The sequence below is a fragment of the Palaemon carinicauda genome, chromosome 6 (genome assembly GCF_036898095.1).
Source record: "Palaemon carinicauda isolate YSFRI2023 chromosome 6, ASM3689809v2, whole genome shotgun sequence".
NCBI classification, from domain to species: Eukaryota; Metazoa; Arthropoda; class Malacostraca; order Decapoda; family Palaemonidae; genus Palaemon; species Palaemon carinicauda.
In genome coordinates, this window is record NC_090730.1 from 80,482,293 (window position 1) to 80,507,535 (window position 25,243).

Consider the following 25,243-nt stretch of genomic DNA (forward strand, 5'->3'; position numbering starts at 1 on the left):
TTTCTCACCGCTAGGGAGAGAAAATCATGAGCTGCAAGGTCCGGGTTTTCTGTAATGAAGCGCAGACAGTCGACTTCTGGACTCGCTGGGTTAGAACTGGATGTGGTAGCGGCACAAACTTCAGCTGTAGTTCCAATGCCAAGGGGAACCACACGCTGTTCGGCCACTTGTGGGCCACTATTGCCGCTACCCCCTTGAAGGATCTCAGTTTGTTGAGGACCCTCAACAGAAGGTTGTGAGGAGGGAACAGATAAATCCTGGACCATCTGTTCCAGTCGAGGGACATCGCGTCCACTGCTTCCGCTAAGGGGTCCTCGTACGGGGACACGTACAGGGGCAACTTCTCGTTGTCTTTCGTCGGAAAGAGGTCTATCTGCAGTTCTGGGACTTGATTCAGAATGAAGGAGAATGATCCTGCGTCTAAAGACCATTCCGACTCTATTGGTGTGAACCTGGATAGAGCGTCCGCTGTCACGTTGCGGACTCCTTGAAAGTGACCTGCCGACAGGTACCACTTCCTCTTTTCCGCCAATCGGAAAATGGCCAACATCACCTGGTTGAGAGGTGGTGACCTCGATCCTTGTCGATTCAAGCATCTCACAACTACCTCGCTGTCCATCACCAACCTTATGTGGATTGAGTGACGCGGGGAGACTTTCTTTAAGGTAAGGAGCACTGCCATAGCTTCTAGAAAGTTTATGTGAAAGGTCTTGAATAGCTTGGACCGAGTCCCCTGGACTTCTTTCCGATGAGAGTGACCTCCCCATCCCTCCTTTGAGGCGTCTGAGTGAATCGTCACCGACGGGGGAGGTGGCTGAAGAAGAACCGACTTCTTTAGATGTCTGGCTTGGGACCAAGGCCGGAGAAGAGTACGTAGCCGAAGCGGAACTGGTCTTCTCAGATCTCTTCGCTCGTTTGATGCATAACTTCTCCAAACTCCGGTTGCATCCTTTAGCTGTGCTCTTAGCACTGGGTCTGTCACCGAAGCAGACTGGAGAGAGCCCAGTACTCTCTCCTGTTCGCGTCTTGATATCCTTTCGGAATCTAGAAGTCTCTTGACAGAACCCGCTATCTCCTTCCTTTTCTTCGCCGGGATGGAGAAACGGTGTGACAAAAGGTCCCAGTGGATTCCCAGCCACTGGAACTTTTGAGATGGAGAAAGTCGAGACTTTTTTCTGTTGATCTTGAAGCCTAGGTACTCTAGGAACTGGATCACTTGACTGGAAGCTTGCAAGCATTCTGTCTCGGATGCTGCCCACACCAACCAGTCGTCCAGGTAGGCTACTACCTGAATTCCCTTTAGGCGTAATTGTTTGAGAGCTGCGCTCGCAAGCTTCGTGAAAATCCTTGGGGTTATGTTTAGCCCGAATGGCATGGCTCTGAAGGCGTATAGTCTTCGTTGTAGCCTGAACCCTAGGTAGGGGGAGAGTCGACGGCTGATTGGGATGTGCCAATAGGCGTCTGACAAGTCTATAGAGACGGAATATGCCCTCTTGGGCAGTAAGGTCCTTATGTGTTGCAGTGTTAGCATTTTGAATTTGCAATTCACTATGAACTTGTTGAGTGGCGACAAGTCCAGAATGACTCTGAGCTTTTCCGAGTCTTTCTTGGGAACACAAAACAGCCTCCCTTGGAATTTGATGGACTTCACCTTTCGGATCACATTTTTCTCCAACAGTTCTTGAACGTACTCCTCCAGAACGGGGGTGGAGTGTTGGAAAAACCGAAGGCACGGGGGTGGAGTGCTGTACCAGCTCCAGCCCAGTCCATTCTTGAGTAGGCTGTGGGCCCAGGGATCGAAGGTCCATCGATCCCAAAATTTCATCAGTCTCCCTCCTACCGGTATCATCTCACTTGGACTGCCGTCCTAAGGTCTTGCCTCCCTGACCACGACCACCCCTGAATCCCCTTCCCCTTGAGGGGCGCCTAGACGAGCCTCTGGCTGCTCCTCTAGGCTTTGCTCGAAAGGAAGAAGACTGCCCTTCGAACGTTGGGGTGAATGCCGTGGACTGTGTCGACACAGCCTGGGGTACCCACTGAAAAGTGGTCGGGGTTTGTGCCACCATCTGGGGCACTGGAGGCAATGGCAATTGCAGTTGCTGTTGCTGTCTAAAGGGCTTGGCTGGCCAAGACGGTAACCTAGTCCTCATAGTCTTCCTCTTTGGTTGAGGACCCTCATCCGGGGAAGACTTTCTTTTGATAGCCAGGCCTCACTTCTGGAGAAGGTTTCTATTCTCCAAGGCGGCCTTATCAACAACTTCTTTGACCAAATCGGTAGGGAAAAGGTCTTTTCCCCAAATGTTGGAGGAGATTAGTTTCCTTGGCTCGTGCCTCACCGTAGCCGAGGTGAACACGAACTCCCTGCAAGCTCTCCTCGCCTTGACGAAGCCATAAAGGTCCTTCGTCACTGTGGCCAGATGAGTCTTAACCACCACCATGAACATTTCATGGACCTTGGGGTCACTTGCCATCGTCTCAAGAGTAGTCTGAAGAGACATTGAGGCAGCCAGTCTTTCTTTTGTCTCGAACTCTCTTCGCAAAAGAAAGTCAGACAGCTTGGGGAGGTCCTCGCCGAACTGCCGTCCAGCGATATCAGCCTCCAACTTTCCAACTGAGAACGTAAGATGGACGTCCTTCCAGTCTTTGTGGTCCATAGGCAGGGCCAGCGACAAGGGTTTACACTCCTCCAGGGAGGGGCAAGGCTTGCCGGCCTCGACTGCTTTTAGTACAGCCGCAAACCCTTTTTGTAAAAAGGGGAAGGCTCTAGCAGGAGAGGACACAAAGGAAGGGAGCTTCTTGCTCAATGCAGCTACCTTTGAGTTAGAGAAGCCCCTCTCTTTCATCGAGGATGAAAGTAGAGCTTGAGCCTTAGCATGGTCCATCACAATGACCTCCTTCGGCTCTGTCTCCTCCTTTGAAGCTGGTTCCTTCCTCAGCCGGACATAACAGTCCGGATATGATGCCTTGCTGGGCCAGAATTCCACCTCCTCTAGGGGAACTGAGCCCAGCTTATCCGAGATGACGATCTTTCCAGTCGTCATCGGTATGTGCTCAGCATATCTCCATGGGTTAGCACCTGAGCACAAGGGAAGGTCTTTCACATTGAGCCTTTTCTGGGGCCCATGTGATTCTGCAAGGCACTGCATCCACAGTTCCATTGCAGCCGCCTTCTCCTGATTCTCCTTCTGCATTTGTTGGATCATTCCAACAATAGAAGAGAGGGCCTGTCCCAGCTCTACTGGGAGACCGGCCGATGTTGAGGGAATAGGCTCCGGAATCTGAACCGGAGTAGCTGACACCTCGTCGACCTCTTCCTCTACAACGTCTGGGACTTGAGTTTCATCCTGGCCTTCTGCCAGGAGGTCTTCCTCCAGACGCTCGTCCACGTCAGACATCCTGTCATCTAACTGGATGTCTTTCATCGCGACCGCAACTTCAGCATCCACCTGGATCTGAGCTTGGGGGATCTCCTCTTGAGGCTGGGGAATCACTGCATCAGCTGATGCCTTAGGGAAAAGATACGCCCTCATCTTCTCACTTGGAAGATAAGGGCCAGAGGTGTTCTTTTGGAAGCCCCTTACCCAGGTACGAAGCTTCTCCCTTGCTTTATCCCTTGATTCCGCCGTCCTAGGGGAATCAAAGGCCTCAGTAATCAGGTTAGTGCACACAATACATACCTGAGGGTCCCAATACTGGAGATCATCCTTGGAGACAGCGCATGCTGCGTGTCTACTACAAAACTCATGTCCGCAGAGGTTCTTGCTGCGGACGTTGCAGAAAACACTTCCGCACTTCGGAGGGTCCTCCTGTAAAGAGAAGAAATTTCCATGAGTATCAAGTGAACTATGTATCACTGGATATGCATAGTATAGCATAACAATTCTTAAAGGAAAGACACACACTTGTGTTTCCCTCACAACCCATTGTTGCAGCCTTCCAGATAATAAAATCAAATGGTTAATCTCTTCTAGAATAACCAATGCAAAGTTTCCAGAGGAAACAGGTGGAGCTCACACCTAAGCAATGATTTTAAAATCCTGGATAATAGACAGGAAAGAACTCACTTTCCTATCTGAAGGGCAACAGCAAAGGGCTGTGCAAGAAAACACAAAAGTGTTAGAACACACAGTGCTGTACCAAAACCCATACCATAGTTTTCTTCTTACAGTATATGTTATACTGAAGAATACTAGTACAGTATAGGAGGTTATGTGCCGGCCGGCACTTGCCGGCCGGCACACACCATAACTAGCTTTAAAGTATACTACTTAACAGCTATAAGGCGGCAGAACGCTGGTTCAAATGCATTTGCCGGCCGGCAACAGCCAATGTCGGCCGGCAAATACTGCCGGCCGGCAACTACACAAGGTAGTACCCGGCTGCCGGCCACACTCTTGGTGACCGGCAGACAAGAGCTGACATAAGCCGGCCGGCAAAGGTACAGGACCAATGCCAGCCGGCAGCAAAAGAACCAGAGGACTACAACCGCCCGGCTGCCGGCCTAATAGGCCGGCAGCCGGGTCGGGTACAGCACTAGAAGAAAAACAGAATGGATGCCGGGATAAGAGTGTACACTACCTCCAAGCCCGGCAATCCGCAAGAGTGCATATAAGGAAGGGGAGAATCTAATTCAGGCTTCCTGACCAATGCCGTCTGACTCTGCAGCCAGCATGGATGAGGGACCAAGGGAGGTCCGGGCAGCACTCAAAACAGAAGACCCTTGCCGGCCGGCACCTCTGCCGGCCGGCAAGGGACTGAGTCAATTCCACATCCTAACCTATTCTAGGTCCAGATGTAGAATGACGTACAGTACTGTAATGGCTGGGCCATTACGGAGATAGAGGGGGAAGGGACAAAAGAGGGTCCTACCAACCTTGCTTTAGTGACGGATCACCCGCAGCCAAGAAACTTATCTTAGCCTAAGGGAGATCCAAGGGGGGAGGCCAGCAATACTTGCCAGCTCCCAGAGCACCAAAGCAAGGAAGGTGTTGCTACTCCCAGGGAAAGAAACTTATCCTCCCCCGAGAACAGCAACAAGGACTAGTCTGGTAGATCACAAAAGAAGGAATCATCTCGTACAGAAACCTTCGGTAGTGACCTAAGGAGGCTAAGCCACCTATGTCTGTGTCAGGCCAGCGAGGGAGACTCTACCCCAAGCCAGACAAACACAGACTCAGACTAAAAAACTCTGTTGTTCTGTCCCTCTTTGAACCAGACTTACTGGAACAGGAAGGTACAGTAACACCCCAGTATAGTTTTATCGAAAATTAATTCAGATAAACCACTTAGGGATAAGCCTAAGGCTTAAACAGAGGGAAAGGGATTGCATACCTTCTCCGAAGAAAAGAAAGCAACCGGGGAGTATGAGAAAGTATACTAAGGCTCCATAAGCAACTTAGCCTAGGCACCAAGAGAATCGATTACCTAAATCACCGAAACTCACTCGTATACTATCTTGGAAATATTCCACATAATCTTATATGTATAAAACATAGCCTAAAGCTTCAATAAAATTTTAATACACTCGGAAAAACCAAAATCATGCATGAAGTACTAGGACCAAACGACTAGGCTACATGGCCTAGCGTAGGCCAGAATGGCGAATACTTCGCCAAAATAATACTAAGCACGAAAGGAAATCCTATGTAATGCTAAATAGCTAAAATTTATTAAAGCAAAACAACCGGGAATGTCGCTCTGACTAACTAAACTTGTACCTAGCGAGCGACAGCGTCCATGACGCCTCCGGTAGGCTACGGCTCTTGTAACAAAGATTAAACCTATTAATCACTTAAAAATTTACCAAGAGCCTACATTTATACATAAAAGACATGGTACTCAACTTATCAGAGGCCGACAAAGATGGAGAAGCCATGAAAAGCAGAATAAATCCAAGATTTGCGAGAAACACGGGAAAAAAACACCGAGTTGTTAAGCTACGCAAAAAGGAATACAGATGGCGCCAGGATTGGCGCCAGGCACGCTTACGAAACGGGAGATAGGGAGCCTTGGGAGCGGCTCCCCCTTTTTCTTTCCCGAATTCGTTTCTTGCCAATTGCCCCCTGCGATACGAAATCTCTGTTCGGGGTGCAGATTGCCATGTGGCATGTCAAGAATACGTCCTCTGATATGTCGCGATATCCCTTTCCCGAGGGATATTTGCTCCAGGAGTTAGAATTCTGGTACCTTAAGGTAAATTCTCTGGGAATATCGCCGTAGTTGTAATATACCCTAGGAAGCTACCCAATAGGAACTTCCATCAGGACGACATGGCTTGAGCCCCATATATATATATATATATATATATATATATATATATATATATATATATATATATATATATATATATATATATATATTGTAATAATTTGCTTAATTTTATTCGCGGCCTTTAAAGTAAATTTCATTAAGTTGCTTTCATTATATATATATATATATATATATATATATATATATATATATATATATATATATATATACATATACATATATATATATGTATATATATATATATATATATATATACATATATATATATATATATATATATATATATATATATATATATATATATATATACATATATATATATATATGTATATATATACATATATATATATATATATATATATATATATATATATATATATATATACATATATATATATGTATATATATATATATATATATATATATATATATATATATATATATATATATATATATATATATATATATATATATATATATATATATATATATATATATATATATATATATATATATATATATATATATATATATATATATATATATATATATATGTATATATATATATATATATATATATATATATATATATATATATATATATATATATATATATATATATTTATATATATATATATATATACATATATATATATATATATATATATATATATATATATATATATATATATATATATATATATATATATATATATATATATATATATATATATATATATATATATATATATATATACATATATATATACTTATATATATATACATATATATATATATATATATATATATATATATATATATATATATATGTCTTACTTATAACTGTAATCGAACAGTTTAACATGTTTTTTCAAAAAGGCCCATAAAAGAAACACAGGAAATATGAATAAATCACACTATATTTCGGTCAATAAACATCGACCCTCTTCAGGATGTAAAGTAAAAGTGAGGATTACAGTGGAGAGTGACGGTTTATATATGAAAGCAAAAGGGTGTGTTCAATTGTTCTATAGTTGCTTTCATATATAAACCGTCACTCTCCACTGTAATCCTCACTTTTACTTTACATCCTGAAGAGGGTCAATGTTTATTGACCGAAATATAGTGTGATTTATTCATATTTCCTGTGTTTCTTTTATGGGCCTTTTTGATATATATATATATATATATATATATATATATATATATATATATATATATATATATATATATATATATATATATATATATATATTGTAATAATTTGCTTAATTTTATTCGTGGCCTGTAAAGTAAATTTCATTAGTTGCTTTCATTATATTTCTGTTTTGCCACAAAATTTAAAATAAGAAAAGACTGGTTTAGGTTTTTCTCGCTCCCACCGAAGGTTGTTATTATATAAGTGGTACCTCGCCCATGAGTTGTTGTTTTTTTTTTTTCTTTTCATGTAATTATTCACCAGCTTGGTTGTTTGGTGATTTGATGTTCGTTGCCCGACTTTTGGTGGGGACCTTTGACTGAGGATGAAGGGAGTGTGGATTCGGCTCCTTAGCTTGGAGGTTCTCTGACCATATTCCTGAACGACACGGAGATATCTATTTCCTGAAGGCCTTGCTGTATTTAAGGGCCCCCTTTTCTACCGTATTGCGGAGGACAGTGATGGTGTTCCTCCTCCTGATTACTGAAGTTGTTGTGGTAGCTGCGGCCTTGTTTTGAGACGCCTCCTGTACCCTGATTGGGCGTTCTTCCTGTGTTGTGACAGTTTGATATACACTACCGTTTTCGTCTCTACCCCTCGAGACATTCCTGCTGCCCCTGGGAGGGCATCCTGGTCCTGCCTTCGTCTTGGAACCTCCGGAGTCGTGAAAATGCTTGATTCTGTTTTGATAGCTGGTAAGGATATAAACTGAGTATTTTACTGTTGACGTTACTGACGCTGGTCAGTGTATCCTCCGGTTACAGACCTCGTGATTCCAGAACAGTGGATCGACGTCAGGTTGTGTTAAATGATGGAGGTATCATCCGTAGAGTTTATTTAGTGAAACTACCTTTGATGCTGGGTCAATATATATTGGTGATAACTAATTTAAATATTTATGTATGTGAACTTTTTTTTTCTTCTTTAATTGTATAATCTAGGATTAAGGTCATTTCCCCCTTTTATTTTCTTCCTCTTGAAAACTTTCAGGGCTTTCTAGAGATAGGTTGTTTTCCTTCCTCCTCCTAATTACTGTTTCTTGTTCTATCGGATGAATGAGGATTATTTTTAGGTGAATTATTTTTGTAAACCCAAATCAGTTTTTTTTATATACAATTTTGCGGGTTTAGAGTAATATTTCTTTGTGTATAATAAATGTTCAAGTTTTTTATGAGTAATTTTTGTTATCCTCTTTGAGTGTTTTTCTTTGTGGTTTTCACTGTTTGGAGATCTTGCCCCTTGGCTTTAAATTCTAACCTTTGTGGCACTGATCATTAAAAGGAAAAGAGCCTGTTTCTTTTGCTGCAATTAGTGATTTAAAGTTCATAACATATTTTGGCTGTTATTTGAGGTTATTAAAGCTGCTAGGATGTTTAAAGAACCCGTAGGTAGCATCAGTGATGAGGAAACTTAGTATGGTGATGAAAATGGTGAAAATAAGGTGGTAGGTCCCACCTTAGAAATAAAAATGGGGAAACAGGTAATGAAAATAATGAGAATGATGGTGAGGTAACCCAACTGAAATTGGATATTTTAAAGGAGCAATCTAGGATTAAGGAGTTGGAGTATAAAGCACTTCAGCTACAAGCTGAAGAAAGAGCAAAGGAAAGGGATCATGAAATCCAATGTTTAAAATTGCAGATGGGAGCTAATAATGGTAGTAATTGTAGTGATAAGGATAGTTTTAACCTGTTAAGTGCCCTGAAACTTGTTCCCCAATTTAATGAGGAAGACGTCTCTGAATTCTTAATTTCTTTTGAAAGAATAGCTAAGAAATTGAAATGGCCTCGGGACATGTGGACCACGTTGGTCCAGTGTCGCTTAAAAGGTAAGTCCCAGCGTGTATATAATACACTTAACGAGGGTTTGTCATCTGATTATGATTCAGTGAAAGCGATAATTCTGAAAGCTTACGATCTTGTTCCGGAGGCGTACAGACAAAAGTTTAGGAACTTTAAAAAGAATCCGGATATGACTTTCGTGGAATTTGCCAGGAAGAAAGAACAGTTCATGGACGACTGGTTAAAGTCCAAGGAGGTTGACACGGGAAAATTGCGGGAATTAATTTTGACCGAAGAATTTAAGAGGTCTGTGTCAAGGGAGCTAAAGATTCATTTGGAGGAGTTGAAGATTGATTCTTTACAGGAGGTGGCAATTGCTTCCGATGAGTACTCCCTTGCACATAGGCAAGACTTGGTAAAAGATTTTTCCAAAAAGTTTTCTCCCCGTAATGGAAATTTTCACCAGGGAAAACCTTATCAGAAAAGTTCTACTGATTTTGATCAAAATAAAGGTGTTAACCGTAATGTAGATAGCAGTAAAAACGGAAGTGTAGAATCACGTAGTTACGTGAATAGTAGTAGGTCTGGTGGTGGTAGTGAACGTAGAGAATCCCAAGAGTCTAGTTTAAGGTGTTATTGGTGTAATAGGAAGGGTCATATAAAAGCGAATTGCTTTGCTATGAAAAGTTACTTGGAAAGGAATAAGGAGGCTGTTAATATTGTCTCTGCTGAGAAATCTTCAAAGAAAGAGGTATCAAACGAAAGTAAATGACTAAAATTTGCAAAGTACATATCTAATGGAACTATTTTTACTGATGTTGACAAACGAATAGGACGTAGTATTAAGATTCTTCGTGACACTGGTGCAGCACAATCTTTAATTTTAAAAAAGTCTGTTCCTAGTGGGTTTAAATTTTCAAATACTGATTTTGTAGTTCTTGGAGGATTTCCTGATACTATTGCCTCCTATCCTCTCGAAAACATGTATCTAGAAACAGAGTATTACAAGGGAACGGTAAAACTGGCAATTGTCGACAGTTTACCTCTTCCCGGTATTGACATGTTATTTGCTAATGATTTGGTGTTGCATGACGAAGCAAATTATTTCCCAATTTTGAGTGTTACAGAGTTAGAGGATGATAGGTATTTAGATGTTTCTGTATGTGAACCCACCTCGGTTATTACTCGTTCTCGTGCTCGAGAGATTGATCTCGATAATGTTAATTTAAACTTTGATGATATTAATGGACAGACGACTGACATGATGACGAGTAGTTGTAGTAATAGTAGTAGTAAAAATATTTTGTTTAATGATGTTGAATGGGATGTTGAGGCTTTATAAGATGCCCAAGCAAATGAGTTTTCTAATTTTGATGATTCTAATTTTGATGTTGATGATGATTTATCAAAACCTGTTTTTCTTAAATAAGGTGGTTTGGTGTACAGAGTCAGTAGGTCAGTTAATGCACCTGCTGATCAGGCTGAGGTTAGGAAACAATTGGTAATTCCAGAACGATACCGTTCTAAGTTGTTAATTCTAGCACATGAGAATAACCTTGCAGGACATTTCGGGGTCAGGAAGACATTCCAGAAACTCTCTGAACATTTTTTCTGGCCTGGAATGCGTCGTGATGTAAAGAGACACGTATTATCTTGTAAGGTATGTCAACTCGTGGGGAAGCCAAATCAGAAAATTCCAAAAGCTCTTTTGATTCCTATTCCGTCAGTGGGGGAACCTTTCAGGGAGGTGATTGTTGATGTGGTAAGTCCTTTACCGCGGACACGCGGGGGACATGAATATATTTTGACTATGGTTGATAGGATGTCACGATTCCCTGAGGCTGTCCCACTGCGGAGTATTAGAGGGGAGAAAATTGTCGAGGCACTGGTTGGCTTCTTTACGAGATTTGGTATTCCCAAAATTATTCAAAGTGACTGTGGTACGAACTTTACAAGTAGGTACTTTAAGCAAAAAATGAATGAGTTAGGGATTGACCATGTTACTACTTCCCCTTATCACCCTGAAAGTCAGGGCCAAGTGGAGCGATTCCACCAAACTCTTAAATCTATCTTAAGAAAATTTTGTCTGGAAACAGGTTGTGAATGGGACAAAGAGATCCCTTACGCTTTATTTGCAATCAGGTCAACACCTAATGAGACTTTGGGTTTTTCTCCATTTCAGCTTATATTTGGACATCGTGTTCGTGGTCCATTGGATGTTGTGAGGGAACACTGGGAGGGAGAAACCCCAGATATGAATGTATTAGACTATTTATCTAATTTACAGGAGAAACTTCACAGAGCTTGGACCTTTGCCCGGGAAAATTTAACAAAGGCTCAAGCTACTATGAAAACAAATTATGACGTTGGTACCCAGATGAGACATTTTGATCCAGGAGACAGGGTCTTGGTACTGCTTCCCATGCCTGGGAATCCACTCAAGGCTTGTTTCTCAAGTCCGTGGAAGGTACTTAAGAAACTGAATAATGTTAATTACCTTATTGAGACGCCTGAAAGACGTCGAAAAACCCAAATTTGTAACATTAATATGTTAAAACCTTTTGTTAGTAGAGAGGTAGAGGTAGATGTAGAACCAGTGTCACTGGTAGAAGTAGAAGTAGATCCTATGGTAGACATTAAGTTATCTGTGGGACCTGATGGTCTGTCCAACAATTCGAGTATTCTTAATAACCTTGATGTTAAATTTTAGCACCTGGAAAAGGACAAAGCAACGTCCTTAACAATGTTAATTAATGATTATAAAGATTTATTTCAGGATGTACCAGGACGAACTAACATTTTAGAACATGATGTTGATGTAGGGGAGGCAAGCCCTATCAAACAGAGTCCGTATAGGTTGAATCCTTTCAAAAGGGACATTGTGAAAGACAAAGTAAAGTATATGCTTGACCACGGGCTGGTAGAACCCAGTTGTAGTCCCTGGAGCTCTCCTGTGGTACTGGTTAAAAAGGAGGGTGGCGAGCATAGACTCTGCTTTGATTATCGTAAGGTTAACTCTCTTACAAAGACAGATTCTTTCCCTTTGCCTCGGATGGAAGATTGTATTGACCGTGTTGGATCTGCTAAATACATTAGCAAATTTTATTTGTTGAAAGGCTACTGGCAGGTCGGTCTTTCTCCCAGGGCAAGGAAAATTTCTGCATTTGTGACAGGTGACGGACTGTATGAATGTAAAGTTATGCCATTCGGTATGAAAAATGCAGCCGCCACCTTTCAGAGGCTCATGAATTTTATTACTTGTGATTTAGAGGGCTGTGTAGTATATATTGATGACTTAATCATTTATAGCGACGATTGGGAAACACATCTAAAGAGAATTAGAGTTCTTTGGTTTTATATATTCAAGCCCCTGATATACAAACTAAAGTAAGTTAATTCAAACTTTCCAGCGATAAGCATTGATATTTTTTCTGTAAATATCGTACAGCATTCATATTATCCATAGTTATTTCTGGTGAATTAAATTTTGTCATAATTTCATCCTCGGTATCATTTAGATGTGTATAACATATTTTATGTAAGCCGTGAAGGAAATTTTTACTCATTTTCCTTTCTACACTAGCATGATTATTGTAATTTTTGCGTGGGAACAAATAATAGTGACAAGCCCGAGTTTGACAAGCATTTGAAAGTAATCCTGATTCTCGAAAATTATTATAAACGGTCACAAACGAATCATTCGTAACATCAATACCCCTTTTTTGTGCCTCGGATATAATTTGTTGGCGCGTCATTGGTTCTACTATTTCGGTGTGTGCGTTTAGATATGCCTTGATCCACGCTTCCTCCATAGTTTTTGTAAAATTTAATTGAAACTGATCGCTAATAATTTTATATAGTTCATTTTTAATATTTTCATAAACAAACGTATAGCTCCGATCAAAATCCTCTATTGGACTCTGCATACGAATACGGGATGATGTGTGTCTTAAGGCGTGGCATGTATAAATAAAAATATTCTCTTCGCTAAATAAATAATCAACTTCAAGTTCATTTAGTCCTATATAACGCAAAAAAAATTTCAGTGTTTGCCAAGAGATATCACCCGCAGATGCTACATTTCTTAATTGTTCAATTTTGTCAATGTATACTTTTGGTACAAAGTTGTACAATAAATCGCCGCTTTCGTTCGTAATTTTTTTAGCAGCCTTAGAAACTTCTTCTAAAGTATGAAATTTTCTAGTATATTCTGAAAATTATATTCATTATAAAGATTTGATGTTTTCTTTTTAATCAAATCTGTAATCAACTCATCCAATGATTCTATATAGAAATTACAGTAATATTTACTTGACGATCTATCTGCAGTTGTAATACAACGTCCAATATATTCAATGAGTATTAATTTCATTATACCAATTATATCGTTATTTGAAATTATAGATTTTTTTGCTTCCATAAAAAGGAAAAATACTGGTTTAATAAGATATTCGCATTTTATGGTTTTGTTATATGAAGGAATTATCTCTATGCTTTCGGTCATTAATGCTTGTGTGGTATTATTTAATAACGCATTACAATAAACGATAAATCTCCTGTTATTCATATACAACTCTGCTGTAGCCTCAATGTTTTCCATACGATTTTTTACGTGCTCTGGGATAGGAAAGGTTTGAATTTCGAATAAACTTCTTATCCAAACTACAGCCAAAGAGGCTATATGTATGTCGAAATCAATAATATACGGATTTTTTGTAATCGCAAATGTTGAGCACATTGCATATATTTTAGTATTAACAATTGGTTGCATAATTTTGGCGTGTTCAGAAGAAAATATTGGAATAATGGCATTAAATTCTGTTCGTTGGTCATCATATTTAATTTTTACCTTCTTATGATCCCCTTCCTGCATGCGTGCGGAACCATAAGATTCTAATGCTATTTGACTCATTATACTATAGGGCGATGTTACTATATTTTTAACAGAGTATGACCAGGGGTTTAAAGATACAGAATCTCTCGTTGGTGCAAATACCGGAATTCCGGAAATAGTAAATGATTTTAAAAAATCAAATTTATCAAATGTTTCAATCATTTCTCTTAAATCTCCATCCTGAATATCAGTTATTGTAGAACCCATTATAATGCAGCAGCACTCGTCCGGTGATACGCTAATATTCTTTATTTGTTCCATATTTTGGGAGAGAACTTGAAGAAATACTTTAACATCTGAATGATAATCCACGTCGGTATGTCCCTTAAGTCGAAAAGATTTTTCTTGATATTTATTTCTAACAACAGATGTAATCAGTATATCTTTGGCTAATTGTATTTCATTTTCATATTTTGCATGCATTAGAATATTTTCCAATTTACGTATTTGCTGATGAAACCGATCTTCATAAGGTATATTATCTTCGTGCTTCTTTTGGTTATTTTTTATCCTCTGTTTAATAGAATATTTATGTTCTTCTTTGGGTTTTTGTTTTATGTAAAATTCAAATATTTTCTTTTCTAAATCTATTACACCTTTTGGTGTAGTTTTATCTAGTGTGTGTAGTTTAATAAGAGTTGAATGCCATTGACAAAATATTTCTTCCATAATTTCTACCGTGCCTTCTATGGGCTTTAAACATAAAGTCCCAATACAATTTTTATATCTTATTTGAAATTGATCAAGATTTTCTATTTCGTGGGGCATGTATATCCAATCACCCGCGTGGAAATCATGTTGCACTGAAGATCCCGGCAACAAAAATCCCGGTATATTTAAACTTACCACGGAGGAATGATTGCTCCGAGAAAGTTCATCACCGATATTCTTTATCACTTCCTGTATCTCATGGTCGTTTTTAGCCCAAAACAATGAAGGTATATTCTCGTGACCATTATGTAATTTTGAACGTATGCCTATGCTATATTGAACTGGAAAACTGCCACCAATACCAAGAATGAAAACATTACACATTTTTTCTTTGGGAAGTTTCATGCCTTTGATAATAGATTCAGGAGTGTTTGTATACGATTCGGTATGGTGTCCATCTACAACTAATAAAACATTTATATTCTTTTCTCTACATTTATATATTTCAGTTTGGATTGTAGAGAGGGCGTCTGTAAGGTTTGTCATTCCCCTATCAAAATAACTATTGTTTAGTTCACATTCTGGTCTTTTTTTTACATTGCTCGCAAAGGCGTATACGTGAGTAGTTCCCAAAAGTTTCGGAGCTATATGATTATTCCATCCACCCATAAGATTTTTCCAACACGAGCACATAGAACCTGATACATCAATCATTGCTATATTGCAAAAGTCTCCTAAATCATTTAAATATAATGATGGTAACTTTAAAAAATAATGAGGATTATCTTCGTCTTCTTTTAAGATGCATAATTTTGCATTTAAATTGATTTGACCCAAATCCTTTAACTCGTTGTGGTTGTGGGTGTTCATGGTTGGTTGGCTGGCTTAATTCTTTTTTCTGTAAATTACTCCACAAAAAAGTATAACGGCAGTAGCAAATCACAGACGTGTGTTTATGATAGAAAACAGTGCTATAATACTCGAGTCAACTTTGCCGCCCTTCCATTTATATATGCATCACGTAAATATTATCGCCAAATCTATAATTTGAATTATTAAAAAAAAATTTACCACGGGAAAATATCATACAAAAAAAATAATTTCTTTCATTTAATATTTTTGTTCCTTGAATTTTTTAACTATATTGATAATAATAAAAGTTAAACCATTTGTAATATACAGTATATAAACATTAAAAAATTTGGAAAAAAAATAATAATACTAGAATATAATAATAATTAATAATAATATTGTAGAATTAAAAAGAAAAAAAAAGATAATTCTATTATATCAACTAAAAACAATTGAATATGAGGATAAGAATCATAATTTTTAAGTTTTCTCTTAAAACACCAAACAAATAAAAACAACAACACAAAAGAATATTAAAAAAAAGAAAAATTATTAAATCTAATTTTTTCATTCCGAAAATTTTAGTATTGCCTCTAACCTTAAAAAGATAATCCAAATAGAACATAAGAGCAATAATTACGAGAAATACTACAGTATATAATATAATATATTTATTATTGGTTAATAATAAGTGTGATGAATTAATTATTCAATTAATTTTTCTCTCCAATATTGAAAAGTTGTAATAGAAATATTCGTTGTATTCTCATACTATAATTCATCAATTATTATCTTAATAACGCTCGATCATTATGAGATATATATTCAATTGTGTTTTCGTTTTCTGTGTTTTCGTAAGAAGGATTTGGGAAAGTTTGGAAAAATTGCTCTTTATTCATCAGAGTATCATGATAAAAATCATTTTCTACATTTTTTCTATCTATTACTAAATAGTAAATTGTACCAATAAAAATGGGTGATATCAATATTAATTGGATGACCTTAATAATTATATTATATTTTGGTCCCATAAATCCTATTCCCACTGGATTTATAAATATTTCAGCTAAATAGTACATAATGAGGATAATGGAAAGGATAAGACAAACTATTATAAATGATCGGTGAATATTCATCGTTTGTATTTTTTAATTGTAATAAAAAATATTTAATCAAATAAATCTCGGTATCTACAAGAAACAATCGCTGGTTCAAAGTTATATTGTAGTTTTATATTTGCATTAGTAATATCATACACTGTTATTACATTTTTTTTTTTATTTTATAATAAAAAGACAACTGTGTAACCTCATTTTTTAGGAAATTAACTTTTATAATATTATGTTCAATTAACACATTATGTAAAACATAGAGATGATTATATTTTTGTAACATTTCAAAAACTCGATTCAATTTCATTATGAGTTTTGGGTGTTCCGTATATTGAGAATAAAAAAATTGATATAAATTGCTATCAAAATTTAAACATCTTCTATAATATATACCCAATAATTCATCATTAACAAATTCAAAGTAACAATCCTCGTTATAACTTTCCCAGCCAAGGGATTTATCTTCTTCCGTTTTTGGATATTCAGTAGGTAATACATCAAACACTTCTTCTAAATGCTCGTTATGTGATAAAAAGTTATTCGATTCATTTAAAAATCTTTCAACGTGTTCTTTAATATTATTGTATGGTATAGAATGGATAGGAACGGGGATACGTAAAGTATAAACCTTATCCTCAATATTATCATTATTATCAAAAATTTTGATAACACCCCCCCGATTGAGTGATACGGCCCTGTAACTTTGAACATTTATTCCTACTATATTATATTCAGATTATTGTACATCTAAAAGCATAAAGGCCCTTTCCGCATTCATTTCATTGGTTCTATTAAACAATGCCTAAATGTCTTTTAAATAATCAAAAATAAGAGAATTGTTGACATTTGGATCATTTGATTGATCATCCAAATAAATAGATTTTCTTACATACACATTTGAATTGTTGAATGTTTGTGTAAATGAAAAATTATGTATATTATAATTTAACGGGTGATTTTGCCAGTCATAATAAATTTTATTGTCTTTATAGCTGTTACTCTCATCGTCGATTATCCTAATTTCCTGTTCCTCGAGTTCATCACCTTCAATTTTGTCTGAAAGGGTTGAAACGTTATCTGAAAAAGGAACGCTCATGATTATTTATTTCTATATTGCAAGTTAGCTAGTAGCGTACTTTGTTGAATTTTTGTATTGTTGGTGTATATATAACCACAAAATTGTGTTTAAAAAATATATTTTATCCTCTTTGAAACGAAGAAATATAATTATCAAATTAAGATTTACGGGGAAATATTTTACACTTTAGATTATTATAATAAATGTTTTTTGAAGCCTGAAATGAATCATTGATTTCTTTGATGAAAATAAACTCAAAATAAGACTTTTGTGTATAGTTTAGTAGTTTTTTAGTCTTGTTTTGAACCAAAGATTATTTTCCTCGTCATCATTTATTATTACGTTATTTTCATTTATCAAACATATACTTTCTTCGTCATTATCGCCAAAATACAAAGATTTCATAATCTTAAATCAAAATAAACTATTACTAAGTAAATAAATATATATAGTTATTTATAGCTATGAAAAAATATGAATCATAAATTATAAATTTAGAAAATGGAATTTGTTTATGCATTTATACGAATGTGTATGATATTATCAATATATTTGATTTTTGTAACAATAATTCATTTTTTTGCTGCTTCTTATGACAATTATATAGATAAAATCGTATTTTATATTTTACACAGTATACAGTTAGTTATGAATCTGAGTATATTCTTTTTTAGTGCATATATAGTCATTGATTACCAAAGGACACCATGTAAATCCCTTATATATATTAAAAAAACTAAATAAAATGAATGAATGAATTCAAAATTAATATATATATATATATATATATATATATATATATATATATATATATATATATATATATATATATATATATATATATATATATATATATATATATGAGTAAACCCCAAAATTTTATTTTATTGTTACCTTTATCATGTATACCCAGACTTTAATTTCGCAATATGGTAATGATGACAATAATCAAAACCGACAACAAAATATTCAAATTAATGAACGTAAAGCAAGAGTTAATGATTCTAATTCTTTATATGAATCCATGACTTCATCAGATTTAATGTATAACGGAATTATCATTCAAAACAAAAACACACAAAAATGCAATGAAACATATATTCCGTTAAATTTTTTTGGAATATATCAAAATATGTGCGGAACTGTTTATTGTTTAGGTATAAATAACCTAAGAAATAAAATACATGAATTTATACGGGATCATTATTTTGTTCCTCGTGGTTTATACGGGTCTATTCCGATTCAAATAAAATATCTTGATTTACAACGTTTTTGTTTAGATTTTGATTTAAAGGGCTCTGAATTTAAATTTGAAAGTAATACACTATTAAATTTGGAAGAATATATTTCCTATTGTAAAAATAGAACTAGAACGCCGGAATATTTTTTCATACATAATATTCGACATAAATGTAAAAAATATAACGAAAATAATCTAATCTATGAAGTTCTATATTTAATAACCGAAGGCTTAGGTATAATTAACTTTTCTATATATATACCAGGAAAGGGTAAAAGTTTTAGTAATGGATTTCATATTGAAATTCCTTCATTGATAATGAGATATCATGATTTAATTTGTCTTTATAATATGTTACACGCAGCCATAGAAAACCATAGTTTTTTTTATCCAACAGCCAATTATAGTGCCTTCGGATCAGCAAAATATGGAGATTCTAATTTAAATGTAAATGAAATAGATTGTACATATTTGCCTTATAGTTGCTACAAGGACGGGGCCTTTATATCTGAGAGTCCTTTAATTGCTGATTTGGATAGTGCTTTTGATTTGTTTAATATTTTTAAGCCCATATCAAAGCATACAAAAATTTATTCCTTAAATTTATTTCTTCATAATGATAACTTGAATTCTTCCTTAGAGCACGAAGAAGAAATCATACAAAGTTTTATAGAAAATGAAAATATAATTAGTGCACGTGAAATTGATAATGGCATTCCGGATTGGAAGAGAGAAGAAAGTACTAATGTCTATAATAAAAATAATGCATGGAAAAAGACATTTAACCTTATTAAGTGGCACAACAATAAAGAAAATTTAAATTCTTGGTTTTTACCAAATTGTTCAAGCTCAAGTATGCATTTGTATACCCACGTTGGATATCTCGTCGATAGAACAAATTCTAATATCCGATTTAAAATATATAAGAGCATATTTCCTAATTTTAATGTAGTGAAATTTCAAGATATACCACATTTAAATATATCAAACTATCCAATAGTTTTGAATTGTATATGTAATGACAAAGACATTACATATTATAATAATCATCAAAAAGAAACCCATTGGAATATATTCATGTTAGAAATACCAAATTATAGTATATTAAAAGATTCTTACAATACAGGTTTTTTAAATACCATTATTGGTGATGATTTTCAAATATATGAATACAAAACCGACGAAGATTTTCTAATTACAATAAAAACAAACCCGTATAATAATAATGTTATAAACACCACACTTTTCGAAAACGACTTACTCTTTCCTTATAATTTAGAACACGTTTTGCAATTATATGACCGCGAAAAACTGAGACACACAATACATTTCTTCGTGTCAATATACTTTTTATTATTAAAACAATCTGATGATTTAAAATCACATTCATTGTTATTATTAGAATGGATTAAAATGATTATAACTTATAATACTCAAAATAGTAGAATTATCATTGAAGAATTTTTACAAATTTATTACCATTTAAATTACAAATATATCAGATTTCCAAACTTATTAAATTTAGATGACTCTATGAAATCTTGGGTCATCTTATGTATCAAACATCTATTGATAATTGAAAACATTATGGAAATCGAGGAGGCAATAAGTGTAATAGAAAATTATAATATATCTCAAACACAAACTTATGATGAAAACGAATTTGATAGTGATGACAACCACAAAGGTAGTTTTAATGATGAAATAGATTCTCAAATAATCAAACATTTTAATATACCACAAACTTTTACAATCCAAGGAGCATCAAGAAATATCGTTATACCCAACATTATTATTGCTGCGATATTATTAGTCAAGAATGAATCTATATTATATGAATTATTAGCAATTTATCGGCCAATAATATTACTTGGCAATAGCAGTAGCTTTAATGAAGGGGGGGGGGTAAGGATAATAACAAAAGTATAACCAACAAAAATAAAAATAATAAAAGCAAACAAAATAACAAAACTGGAACTATTAATAATAATATAAATAATGGTAAATTGGTAATTTGGGACGAATTTAGATGGAAAAAATGTTCGATATCGTCTCTTTTTGTGGCTTCTATACCGCTCCATATACCAGAAATATATTATATCGCTAACATACGAAGTCATATATCAAATTTTATCGTCACCAAAAAGAAAAAATATAATGAAAACTTGAAGAAGAAGAAGAATAATAATAATAATAATAATAATAATAATAATAATAATAATAATAATAATAATAATAATAATAATAATAATAATAATAATAATAATAATAATAATAAATTGAATATAGAATTATTGACGAAAGAAGAAAGTATAATATTTTCTAATCGTATTCATTGTACAACTAATAAAAATACTGGATCTATAATAAATCAAATTATAAGCAAAATTGAAGCTTTTTGGAATGGAAGTAAAATACACAGCTTGCCACCAACATTTCTCAAACTTTTCGAAGACAGATACATTTTAATTGGATTAAGTTTAAGTGGGAACGATTCTTTGGTTCTCTTAAAACCAATACCTATGTACTATATAGATGACGAAGAAAATAATTTTTCAATCAGTTACAGTAATTATCCGAAGAATAATTCAAATAGCTATGGAAATGAGGAGAAAGAGCAGGGCATCATAGATGATAATTTAAATGACGTAATGGAACATATTCCCAAATGTAAATTTTTACATAAACAATTTTTTCCTATTGTTCAGAATGTCATAAGTAGTATATCAGAAGAAGAAAAAATTGAAAATTACGAAAGGCTAAAAATTTTACACGATGAAAGAAAATCCATCGATAATCATTCACAAACCGAATGTTCTTCAATTCAAGATCAAATTAAACAAAGCATGGTACATGGTCATTTTTTTGGTGATGGGGGAAATATTTTATGTTCATCAGAAATTTTAATGGCCAAAAAAAGAAAATTTGCAAATATGTCTAAAAGAGAATTGCATTTATATTTAACAAACGAATTGTGTAAAAAAAAAAAAAAAAGAAACTATAGAGTTAATTAAACTAACCAAATATTTTATTTTGAAACAAATAGCTAATAGTTATAGTGACATGATGGATGTTGTAAAACTATTACCTGAAAACGAAAACCATGATATTTTAAAAATGATAGATATTTATCTGAAAACTCCCCCACAAGAACAAAAAAAAACTCTGCAATATCGTATAGAGACTTTAGCTATTTGTTATGAGCGTATATAAAAAATACACCCAAGTGGATCCAGTTTTCTTAAAGATATTCCCACAGATTCTATGAATATTGTAGAATGTAATTGTTGTTTAACTTTTACTTGTATTTCATTATTACAAACATTTAGTTATGATATATCGTCCTTGATATACGTATTAAAATTGATATTGCGGGCTATTTGTCATGATGTTAGTTTAAAAAATAAACACCTTCATTTTTTTCTAGGAGAAACTAATTCAGGAAAAACTACATTTTTAAACCTAGTATTATCTGTTCTTGGTAATCATGCTGGAATTTTATCGTCACATACTATGAATCACTCTTCAACAATAGATCGATATCACGACCTTTCCAAAAGCTCAAATTTTGCAAAGTTTTGGTCTATGGATGAAATTGCCAATAAACCATTTAATAGACAATTGATTAATCAAATAACTGGTAGTTCTCGTTTATTTATTCGATCAAATTATGAATCAGGTAATAACGTTAAACTCGCATCGACCATATTAATATTTGGTAACAATAAACCTCAATTCTCAGAGCAGTGTTCAGCTTTATTATCAAGATTAAGATTCATGTCTTTTCGTTCTCGATTTGATTCTACTCTTCCCGTGAATTTTAAAATGGCTCATTTCCCCAAACTTTCATCGTATAATGATTATGATAATAAATTCCAAGTTGGAATGGCTGCATTATTTTTACACGCTATGTGTCACTGTACAATAAATTCTCCGTTATATCTATATGACTCCTTATTTGTTGGCGAATTGAAAATAACTCAAAATATACAAAAATCCACAGATATGTATTCACCCGTGACAGATATAGTTCATTTCATAATCACTTCTTGTAATTTAGAAGAAGACCCCGAATATCTAATTACACATAAACGTATATCTTATCTGTTATTATATTTGAATATACTTAAATATATAAATATATCATCCGTATCTGATGCCATAATATTTTTATCAAAACACTATCATACATCTCTTATTGATGATGAATTATTAATTTGTGATGATATATACAAAGACGGCCTAGAATTTCACAAAACCGCCGTTTTTCAGGACTCAAGGAAAAAGATATAATGATGAACGATGAAAAGATTTCTGTTATAAATAAGAGGAGAATTAATAATAATGATAATACAATAGCAATATATAAAAATGATTTCAAACGAAAAAAACACGTGTAGTTAAAAAATGGAGGATCAATTGGGGTTATCAACCCCACCATCTTCTTTATCACAAGTCCACGAAATAGATATCATTCCAATATTTCATCCATATATTCAAAATGATGGTTATCCCTATATGAATAAAATAGATTCAATAGATATAAATAACGTTTTTCAAAATAGAATAGCTACTTCAATTCCTACATTAAATTATGAAATTAATGATGAAATTCCTTCAAATCCAAATTCAACATCAGAAACGCAACAGCAACAAGATATTATGATGGATGATAGTATAAATTTTGATAAGTTTTTTGTCCTCATCCCAGCCAACAACTCAAAATAATACTGATAAAATAAAATTTATTAATCCTGATACGATACAATCTTTGTTGGTATCAATTAATAGATTATTAGACACGATGGGTGTTCCTCCCCCCCCCCCCCCCCCCATTCATTCCCCCTGCTACTAATAATATAAAAGTTAAAAGAGAGATTGAAAAGGTTTTACCTTTTGGGTATAGTTAAATGTCTTAATATATAACAAGGAAAAAAATATGAATAATCACACTAAAACATAAGGACAATGAAAATAATTCGAGGTTTTTTTTTATTTAAAAAGTTCATTTTTACACAGATCTTATGCACCCAAGTTTTTCAAAAGCATCGCCGTCGCTCGTAGCATATATATGTATTTTGTACAAAGTATTTGTATCATCGTCTTGTTTATAATTTACACGTTTAAATTTTTGGCCAGTCTTTCCACCCAAAGCTAATTCAGTCTTTGAAGCAATAATACTATTTCCTCGGTCTACCTCATCTAAACAAGAATCTGTTAAAACTTCTAATGCTTCTACTTGCGGAGTTGTACAATTACCAGCCGATATATTAAACACCAATATAGCGGTAGGATTCACTCTTTCCATTAGATCGTCATTATTAATTATTTCCCTGGGCTGAGAATTTTCACAAATTCTAATTTGTAACTGATTATCATCGGAAATTAGTCTGGAAAGCATATACGATGTGTGTTTTCAAGTTATAAAACAGTCGTCACAATTTACTCCAGCATATTCTTTAATCTGAATGGCCGTATCACTGTTAGACATGATATTATTTATGTAAATATGAAAATTTAGAAAATTGTTTTGAGGAGTATTTTCATAAAGCAGAAACAACTGTAAATCCTGTGGACTGGATAAATTAGGCTTATGATTTTTTCTGGTCAATTTCATTCCCTTTATATAATTATCTACTGCAAAATAAACATCTCCTCGATTTTCCCTCGCATCAGTTAACTGTAAACTCATATATTTCTTATACTCGTGTGTAATAAATTTATCCATTGTTAATTTCTATTAAAATGGGCAGGTAAGGCAAGTAATAGTTGTAGGAGAGTATCCTAAGTCATGTTCTATTTTACTTTCAAACAAGGGAGTTGGCCCCTTTATATATTGCTGTTGCTATATATATATATATATATATATATATATATATATATATATATATATATATATATATATATATATATATATATATATATATAATTTTCCATTTTTATCATTAATAATAATAATAATAATAATAATAAAAAAATAATAATAATAATAATAATAATAATGTCATGTTTTCATTGGTTAAATAAAAAATGGTGATATTGCCAAATAAAAATGATGCTTACAACAGTTTTATACTTAATAAAAACCAAGACCAGTTTTGGATAATTGGAGGATATAACGATACTCACAACGATGAAACATATTTTTATATTTTACGCCCAACTTG

At 34.4% G+C, this 25,243-nt stretch overlaps 2 protein-coding genes across 2 annotated transcripts; one reads left to right on the forward strand and one right to left on the reverse strand.

Annotated features, from left to right (window-relative positions):
• The first annotated feature begins 9,262 nt into the window (after positions 1-9,262).
• Positions 9,263-11,959, forward strand: LOC137643110 (uncharacterized). The gene is made up of 4 exons (XM_068375956.1): positions 9,263-10,013; positions 10,185-10,529; positions 10,812-11,011; positions 11,432-11,959. The coding sequence occupies exons 1-4, from the start codon at positions 9,263-9,265 to the stop codon at positions 11,957-11,959; spliced, it is 1,824 nt and encodes a 607-aa protein (XP_068232057.1).
• A 90-nt stretch (positions 11,960-12,049) lies between these two features.
• On the reverse strand, positions 12,050-15,508 carry LOC137643111 (uncharacterized). Its single transcript, XM_068375958.1, has 2 exons — positions 14,099-15,508; positions 12,050-12,208 (listed from the first exon to the last, which is right to left on the reverse strand). Exons 1-2 carry the CDS (start codon positions 15,506-15,508, stop codon positions 12,050-12,052), a joined length of 1,569 nt encoding a protein of 522 aa, XP_068232059.1.
• Positions 15,509-25,243: the final 9,735 nt, after the last annotated feature.